The 9,062-nt window shown below is 47.2% G+C and overlaps 1 protein-coding gene across 1 annotated transcript; it reads left to right on the top strand.

Annotated features, from left to right (window-relative positions):
- Nucleotides 1-8,382: 8,382 nt before the first annotated feature.
- On the top strand, nucleotides 8,383-8,778 carry C16H1orf202 (chromosome 16 C1orf202 homolog). The gene has a single exon (XM_070384409.1). The coding sequence runs from the start codon at nucleotides 8,383-8,385 to the stop codon at nucleotides 8,776-8,778; it is 396 nt and encodes a 131-aa protein (XP_070240510.1).
- The last annotated feature ends 284 nt before the right edge of the window (nucleotides 8,779-9,062 follow it).

The following is a 9,062-nucleotide window of genomic DNA, read 5'->3' as shown; positions in this document are numbered from 1 at the left end:
TTGTGTTCACAAGCCTTTCCTGGTATAGCCTGCTGTCTCCGCTAGCCATAGATCCTTCCACAGCAAAGTACACACCAGTGTCCTCAGCAGTGAAATGGGACACTCTTTCTACCTCATAGGCCTGCTGTGGGGCTGAAATGATATCATGCCTGTAATACCCCTTATGGTACAGTGTGGTGTAGAATGGCAAGAAATGGATGATGGTAATGATGATGTAATGATGGTGGTGATGAAAGCACTGATTCTGTTGATGCTGATTCAGGACTGTGTCTCCTCCTTCATCACTTACCCACCCACCACCACTGATCTTGCAGGAGAGTCATCCTTCAAAGGTCTAGATTATAACAATAGAAATGAACTCAATGTAGGGAGGTGAAAAGGTTTTCTCTGAGATGGAGACATCTCTCTATAGGAAAATTCCAAGCTGACTGAGGTGGGCAAGATCCTGCAGTCAGGTATCTACAGCTGGTGAAGAATCAGTGGAAAGGGGTCTGCTTTGCCTTGAACAAGAGAGAGGAATATTCTTTTTTCCTTCTTCTTATGAGGAAGAGGAAAGAGAAGTGGAGAGCAGAGAAGAGAGTGGCAGGGTTGGAAAGAGCTAGAAAGAGTCATAAAGTCGGTGAAGGCCATGGATGCTTCACAGAGGTGAACACCTTGACATTTAGCACCTTGACATCTGGGAAGTCATTGGTATTTTTGTGTTTGTGAGTTGGGATCCTGTTATCGAGTTCCTGCTCCAAAATTTCCATGAAAATCTATGAACTTTGGAATATTTCATGCTTTATGTGGGAAGAAGTTTGTGAAAGTCAGAAAGAGGAGTACATTTGGAGACGAAGGATTTGCAGAAATCCTGGGAAGGATTCTTTGAATTTCCACAGGGTATGGTTTTGGGGGCTTCCAAGGGTTGGCCCTGTTTGACATCAAGGCTGTACTAACATTGCAGTAGCCTTGACATCCTGATGATAAAATCTACCCATGCACAGTAAAAGGAAGAGAATCTGGTTCTCTCATAGTCATTATAATATTCAGTAGGGTACAAACATTCGAGGGTGTAATTACCCAATGTCCTTGGATGCAGAATTTACTTTCCTAATATGGAAACCAGGCCTTTCCTAGGGTGCATTTATTTCATCACAATTTTATCTCAACATATCTGGATAAAACACTGGTTCTTACAATAAAGAGCGGTTTTGAAATAGTCACCTTGGAAAGTCTATATACTAGAATGAGGTCAACATCCACAGAGAAGAGGCAAAGTCTGTTCTATTTTGTTCGGTAAATACCCCACTTCTGGCCCAGTTATCTGGGGAATGGCAGGGGTCACCCTTGGTGGTCTCATTCTCCCATTTCATTTCTCTGCTAACAAACACGTCACTTTTCACATGTCACGTGTCACAGGGAATGATGTCCCTGGGCTCACCCTGCTGGATCCGAGTGCTGACATAATCTGCTCCTGGGGCTCAGCTGATGCTGCTCCGCCTGGACCTGGTGGAGTAGTCAGCAGGTGTCCGAGACAGGGGAGTGTTAGGCTAGAGAAGTGAGGACGGTTATCTCATGGTCTGGGTTCTCTTGGCACAGTGCTTGCTCCTGCAGAGCTAACTGACCTTTCACTGTCCACATCACAAAAAAACCGTAGCCATCTGTTTTCTATCCCATGTCTCTGCATCCCAAATTTTCCTGGGAAAGTTTCCAGGAGTTGGCGCTCCCAGAGCTTGCCATGAGCTACAGGCCTTCAGAAAAGAAGACTCTGCTGGGACTCATGTTGGGAGAACCTGTGTGTGCTAGAAGCGTTGGGGCGGGAGATGGGAGCAGGGAGATGGGAGCATGAAGATGGAGAAGATTCCACAGCGGTGGCGCCAGCACCTCTCGAGCACCTGCTTTGAGTCAGGCACAGCATTAGGGCCCGATATGCCCTGTCTCTTTGCTCCTCACAATGGATGACAGCGTGAATTAGGTGGGAACAGCAGCTCCGTGCTCTGATGAGACAGCTGAGGTTGAGAGAGTTTCTATAATGGCCTTACTCAAGCCACGTTGCTAACTCTGAATCAGGTCTGAATGACCCCAAAGCTAATGCTCTTAACTATTCTGTCTCTTTTTCTGGGTTTGTCGGGGGTACCAAGGACTCTGTCTAGATCTGTTGTCCATTCTTGCTCTTCCTAACTTTGGGGACTTCAGGTCTCTGGTGCTATTCTGAGTATGTGGATTAGGACAAGGTGGGCCTGAGAAAACCTGCTTCTGCTGGGCTGCAGGCCATGGCGAGTGCTGCAGCTTCTGGCCAACGTTGGGTACAGGACATCTGCTGAGGGACCCGGAGGAAACCCCCTCAAAGTGCCTTAATGGAGCGTGCCCTGGACTCTCCACAGGACCCTAGTAGGGTAGCAAGTGAAAATACAGAAACCCTGTTAAATTTGCATTTCAGATAATTCTTTAACAGACGTACAGCCTATGCAATATTTAGGATACACTTATTCTAAAACACTATTCGTTGATTCCCCACTCCAGTATTCTTTCCTGGAAAATCCCATGGATGGAGAAGTCTGGTGGGCTGCAGTCCATGGGGTCGCTAAGAGTCCGACACGACTGAGCGACTTCACTTTCACTTTTTACTTTCATACATTGGGGAAGGAAATGGCAACCCACTCCAGTATTCTTGCCTGGAGAATCCCAGGGATGGGCTCTGAGAGTTGGACACGACTGAGTGACTTAGCAGCAGCAGCAGCAGTATTTGTTGATTATCTGAAATTCAAATTTTAAAAAATAATTTTTATTTATTTTAACTAATTAATTTATTTTTGGCTGTGCTGGGTCTTTGTTGCTGCGTGCAGGCTTTCTCTAGCTACAGTAAGAAGGGACTACTCTCTAGCTGCTGTGCATGGGCTTCTCATCCTGGTGGCTTCTCTTATTGCAGAGCATGGGTTCTAGGCTCTAGGCATGTGGGCTTCAGTAGTTGCAGCACAAAGGCGCTGGGCTGTTGTGCTGCATGGGCTTCAGCTGCTCCGTGGCATGTGGAATCTTCCCAGACCAGCGATCGAACCCGTGTCCCCTGCATTGGCAGCAGATTCTTATCCACTGCACCACCAGGGAAGTCCTGAAATTCAAATTTAACTAAGCATCCTGTATTTTATCTGGTAACCCTAGACTTAGTGTCCTCTAGGACTGAGTACCTGTGCAGGTGACAGGTATCTAAAAACTCCAAACTCTAAGCCAGGCCCGAGGCTCTGTTTGAGCCTGCCCGGACTTTCCATGTGGCCTGGGCACACAGGGGCCTCAGAGCAGTGGCAGATGCATGGGCCTGGCAGGAGTCACACAGAGGGCATCTGTACAGTGAACCTTACAAGGAGAAGCCTGTGCACAGAGGTGTGCCAAAGTGCCAAGCCTGTGCCAAGGTGATCCTTCCTGGCAGAATGGAATGACCGAGGAACAAGAAGGGGATTTGAGGCAGGATAAAATAGGAGGCAAAGCCAGTCAGCCAGTATGTTAGTTTGCTAGGGTTGCCATAACGAAATATCATAGATCAGGTGGCTAAACAATAGAAATTAATTTTCTCACAATTCTGGAGGCTGGAAGTCCAAAATCAAGGTGTTGGCAGGTTTGGTTTCTTATGCAGCCTCTCTCCTTGGCTTGTAGGAGGCCACTTTCTTCCTGTGTCTTCACATGGTCTTCCCTTTCTGAGTGTCTGTGTCCTAAGCTTCATATAAGGACATCAGTCATATTGGATTACTGCTCATCATCATCACCTCATTGTAACTTAATTACCTATTTGGACTCTTCAAATATAGTCACATTCTGAGGTTCTAGGGGTTCAGAATTCAATATACGAACTTTGGTGGTGGTGGGGTACACGATTCAGTTCCTAACAGCCAGAAAAAGATTCCGGAAGCATGTGAGTTGGGTTGTGAAGGGAAATGGCTCTGTCATGGTGCCCTGGGGACCTTGTACACATCCACATAGGACACAGGCCAGGCTTGACTTGTTGCTGAATCTAAATCTTGGCAGCACACTCTGTAATCTTCCTGGAGCATGAGGGCATGCAAGGCTTGTAAGGAGCAGCAAGACCATTTTCTACTTGCCTCCTTTCTTTCTAGGAGGCTGTTGTGAGACAGTTTCTTATCCCCTCTCAGGCTCCCATGATGCATGAGACTTTCTGCCTTGTCCTCTGGCTCTTGGGCCCAGTTGCAGCCTGTAAACTAGCTGCAGCATGGCATCGGCTTCTCAGCAACAGGGTGTGCTTTGCAGTTACCTGGCCCTTCTGTTCCAGTGCTGCCCTGTGTATGGCTGTGGGGAGCTGGTGTCCTTGGCTGCTCTTCCTTGCACTGTACATGTAAACAATCTGAATTGGGGCTTGTTGTTTCATTACCAATGGTATCAACTAAGACTTACCTTGTGCTCACTCCTTGACTCCTGTGGCAGGAAGCACGGACGGCCTGAATACAAGAAAGAGGCATCCATGGAGAGTTGGGGAAGGAGCAAGTAAAACATAAAGCAGTTCTTAAAGGGAAATGGCTTGCAGGGTTTGGTTCTGTGTAGTCAGGCCAAGGTGACAGGGACATTTACTATTAGGGTGTGCTCAGGGGTGATCGGAATGGAAAGGCTCCTGTCAAGATGATCAGAAGATTTTAAAGTTGCTAGAAAAAAAGGCTGAATACCTGAGTTTTTTCCCCCCCTCCTGTTTTGTGTGTGTGTGTGTGTTTTTATCCAAAGGCCACACAAGTATTAAATGTTGACCCTTAACTATTAACTGTGGACATTTTTGACAATAAATGTACCAGAAGAAGGAATGCTATACTGGTAGGGTGAATAGTTGAAAGCTCAATAGCAGCAGTCATTTACTATCCTGGGTTCAAAGAATCTGGGGTTCAAATCATAGCTCCTTAGTTTACAAGTTATGTTATCTCAGGTAAATGATTTTACCTCTCCAAGCTTTAGTTTTCTCAATCAGCAAAGTGGGAATTTTTCATTTGGGAACCACTTGGAATCATTGCGAGGATTGTATAAATAACTGACTTATTGCACACTTAACTTGTGCCTAGTGCTTTATGTATATTATCTCATTTAGTTCTCACAACAACTCCCAGAGAGGTAGGATTGTTATTATGTCAGTTTTACAAATGAATAAACTGCGGCAGTAAGAGGTTAAGTAACTTGCCCAAAGTTAAAGCTAGTAACTGTGAGAGCCAGAATTCAAACTCAAGCAGACTCACTCCTGAGCCTGCTCATTTGTCAGTTCAGTTCAGTTCAGTCGCTCAGTCGTGTCCGACTCTTTGCAACCCCATGAATCGCAGCACGCCAGGCCTCCCTGTCTCTCACCAACTCCCGGAGTTCACCCAGACTCAGGTCCATTGAGTCAGTGATGCTATCCAGCCATCTCATCCTCTGTCATCCCCTTCTCCTCCTGCCCCCAATCCCTCCCAGCATCAGAGTCTTTTCCAATGAGTCAACTCTTCACATGAGGTGGCCAAAGTACTGGAGTTTCAGCTTTAGCATCATTCCTTCCAAAGAAATCCCAGGGCTGATCTCCTTTAGAATGGACTGGTTGGATCTCCTTACAGTCCAAGGGACTCTCAAGAGTCTACTCCAACACCACAGTTCAAAGGCATCAATTCTTCGGCGCTCAGCCTTCTTCACAGTCCAACTCTCACATCCATACGTGACCACAGGAAAAACCATAGCCTTGACTAGACGAACCTTTGTTGGCAAAGTAATGTCTCTGCTTTTGAATATGCTATCTAGGTTGGTCATAACTTTCCTTCCAAGGAGTAAGCGTCTTTTAATTTCATGGCTGCAGTCACCATCTGCAGTGATTTTGGAGCCCCCCAAAATAAAGTCTGACACTGTTTCCACTGTTTTCCCATCTATTTCCCATGAAGTGATGGGACCGGATGCCATGATCTTTGTTTTCTGAATGTTGAGCTTTACGACAACTTTTTCACTCTCCACTTTTACTTTCATCAAGAGGCTTTTTAGTTCCTCTTCACTTTCTGCCATAAGGGTGGTGTCATCTGCATATCTGAGGTTATTGATATTTCTCCCGGCAATCTTGATTCCAGCTTGCACTTCTTCCAGTCCAGCGTTTCTCATGATGTACTCTGCATATAAGTTAAATAGGCAGGGTGACAATATACAGCCTTTCCTATTTGGAACCAGTCTGTTGTTCCATGTCCAGTTCCTACTGTTGCTTCCTGACCGGCATACAGATTTCTCAAGAGGCAGGTCAGGTGGTCTGGTATTCCCATCTCTTTCAGAATTTTCCACAGTTTATTGTGATCCACATAGTCAAAGGCTTTGGCACAGTCAATAAAGCAGAAATAGATGTTTTTCTGGAACTCTCTTGCTTTTTCCATGATCCAGCAGATATTGGCAATTTGATCTCTGGTTCCTCTGCCTTTTCTAAAACCAGCTTGAACATCAGGAAGTTCACGGTTCACATATTGCTGAAGCCTGGCTTGGAGAATTTTGAGCATTCCTTTACTAGCGTGTGAGATGAGTGCAATTGTGCAGTAGTTTGAGCATTCTTTGGCATTGCCTTTCTTTGGGATTGGAATAAAAACTGACCTTTTCCAGTCCTGTGGCCACTGCTGAGTTTTCCAAATGTGCTGGCATATTGAGTGCAGCACTTTCACAGCATCATCTTTCAGGATTTGAAATAGCTCAACTGGAATTCCATCACCTCCACTAGCTTTGTTCATAGTGATGCTTTCTAAGGCCCACTTGACTTCACATTCCAGGATGTCTGGCTCTAGGTCAGTGATCACACCATCATGATTATCTGGGTCGTGAAGATCTTTTTTGTACAGTTCTTCTGTGTATTCTTGCCATCTCTTCTTAATATCTTCTGCTTCTGTTAGGTCCATAACCATTTCTGTCCTTTATCGTGCCCATCTTTGCATGAAATGTTCCCTTGGTATCTCTAATTTTCTTGAAGAGATCTCTAGTCTTTCCCATTCTGTTGTTTTCCTCTATTTCTTTGCATTAATCACTGAAGAAGGCTTTCTTATGTCTTCTTGATATTCTTTGGAACTCTGCATTCAGATGCTTATATCTTTCCTTTTCTCCTTTGCTTTTCGCTTCTCTTCTTTTCACAGCTATTTGTAAGGCCTCCCCAGACAGCCATTTTGCTTTTTTGCATTTCTTTTCCACGGGGATGGTCTTGATCCCTGTCTCCTGTACAATGTCACGAACCTTATTCCATAGTTCATCAGGCACTCTATCTATCAGATCTAGGCCCTTAAATCTATTTCTCACTTCCACTGTATAATCATAAGGGATTTGATTTAGGTCATACCTGTATGGTCTAGTTGTTTTCCCTACTTTCTTCAATTTCAGTCTGAATTTGGCAATAAGGAGTTCATGGTCTGAGCCACAGTCAGCTCCTGGTCTTGTTTTTGTTGACTGTATAGAGCTTCTCCATCTTTGGCTGCAAAGAATATAATCAATCTGATTTTGGTGTTGACCATCTGGTGATGTCCATGTATAGAGTCTTCTCTTGTGTTGTTGGAAGAGGGTGTTTGTTATGACCAGTGCATTTTCTTGGCAAAACTCTATTAGTCTTTGCCCTGCTTCATTTGTCAGTGGGCTACAAAATAAACCAGGAAAATTATGCAAAATATTATTAGAGTGCTTAGCACATACCATGATACATGGTAGCCATTATTTTAGCTTTTCCTTAGTTGAATTTAACGAAATTAACAAGTGCAAAAATGTATACAAAGAAGCAGGAAAAAATGTTTTCTTCTTTGTATTCGTGTTTTTCAAAAATTCCTTAAAAATCGTACGCGTGCCATCAGAAAAAATTACTGAGGAAAAAAAAAATCAGTGATAATCCTACAAGGAAAGAGATGTTTAGGTAAGGCCAGATGTTTTCAGAGTTTTCCAGAAACTGGTTCCCTGCTGACTGAAAAATACAGCACACCTGAAACCAGTCCACAAACTATTAGAAGCCTCCAGGGCAACAGGAGCGTGGGACTGATTTCTAAGTGATCAGTGAAGGCTGAGCAGCCTAATACAGTAAATGTGGCTCTGGACCTCAGGAACTTCCTAGGGCCCTTCTGGCCTGTTTGAGGCCCTGTCTGAAGATCACTCAACAGCAAACTCGGCCGGCTTATTGGTGGGTGGAGGAACCATGTGGGACTCTGGATCCTGGGATAGGATTCGTGCTCGGTACCCTGAGAGCATGCCTCAACCGGGCATTGTGCGGTCAGCGTTCGGGTCTCCTTGGTAACGTCTACTGGGGAAGGCCATTGGGCGCACCCGGGAAGGGGCAGAAAGGACTCGAGCGGCCCTGTCGCGTCCTAAGGCCGCTGTGTAGCCGCCCGGCCCATGTGTTCCCGAGTCTCAGGCCGTGGCCCCAGTCCGACGCGCTCACAGGAGAGGCCCGGGCCTGGCATGGCGGACGCGCGGCCCAGCTGCACCCGGCGCGGCGGTGTGCGGCACGGGCTGCTGGAGAGGATGGCGCCCCTCAAGCGGGACGGCCCGCCGCGCGCCGAGGCAGAGGCGGCGGGGCGGCGCGCGGCCGGCGACGGCGGCTCCTGCTCGGGCTGCTGGTGCTGGCGGCGGCTCTTCCGGCGGGGTGCGGCCCGCAGCCCGCGCAGGAAGAAGGCGCGGTACGCGAGGCCCGGGCCAGCGGCCCAGGAGCGCGGCCGCTGGGGCCCCGCGAGCCTGCGGAAGCTGCTGCAGAGGCTGGTGGCGTGGAGGCGGCGCTACCTGCGGCGCAGGGAGCGCTGCGAGAGGCTGGAGGAGATCCCGCTGCTGGTGCTGGACCGCGCGCAGGCCCGCGACTAGGCCGCGGCCGCCCGGAGCCCTGCCCCGCCTCCTGCACCCAGAGCTTTGATTTTGTTTAGTAAAGGCAAGATATGAAAATAAACCCAGTTCCATTTGGATGAAAGAATACGAGTGGGTTTTTTTTTGGCGGGGATGGTGGGGGGGCCATGCTTTTGAAACCAACGTTTTAGTGATGAGAACCTGCTTTATTCTCCTCTGGGGACTGGGGCCATGATAAAGTAACAGATCAGGAGGTAGTCGCCACGGAGGCCCCGGGATCCCTCTGGTGCCTGCATATTCTCTGG

This window comes from Bos mutus, chromosome 16, assembly GCF_027580195.1.
Source record: "Bos mutus isolate GX-2022 chromosome 16, NWIPB_WYAK_1.1, whole genome shotgun sequence".
NCBI lineage: Eukaryota > Metazoa > Chordata > Mammalia > Artiodactyla > Bovidae > Bos > Bos mutus.
This window is presented reverse-complemented; position numbering and strand designations above follow the sequence as displayed.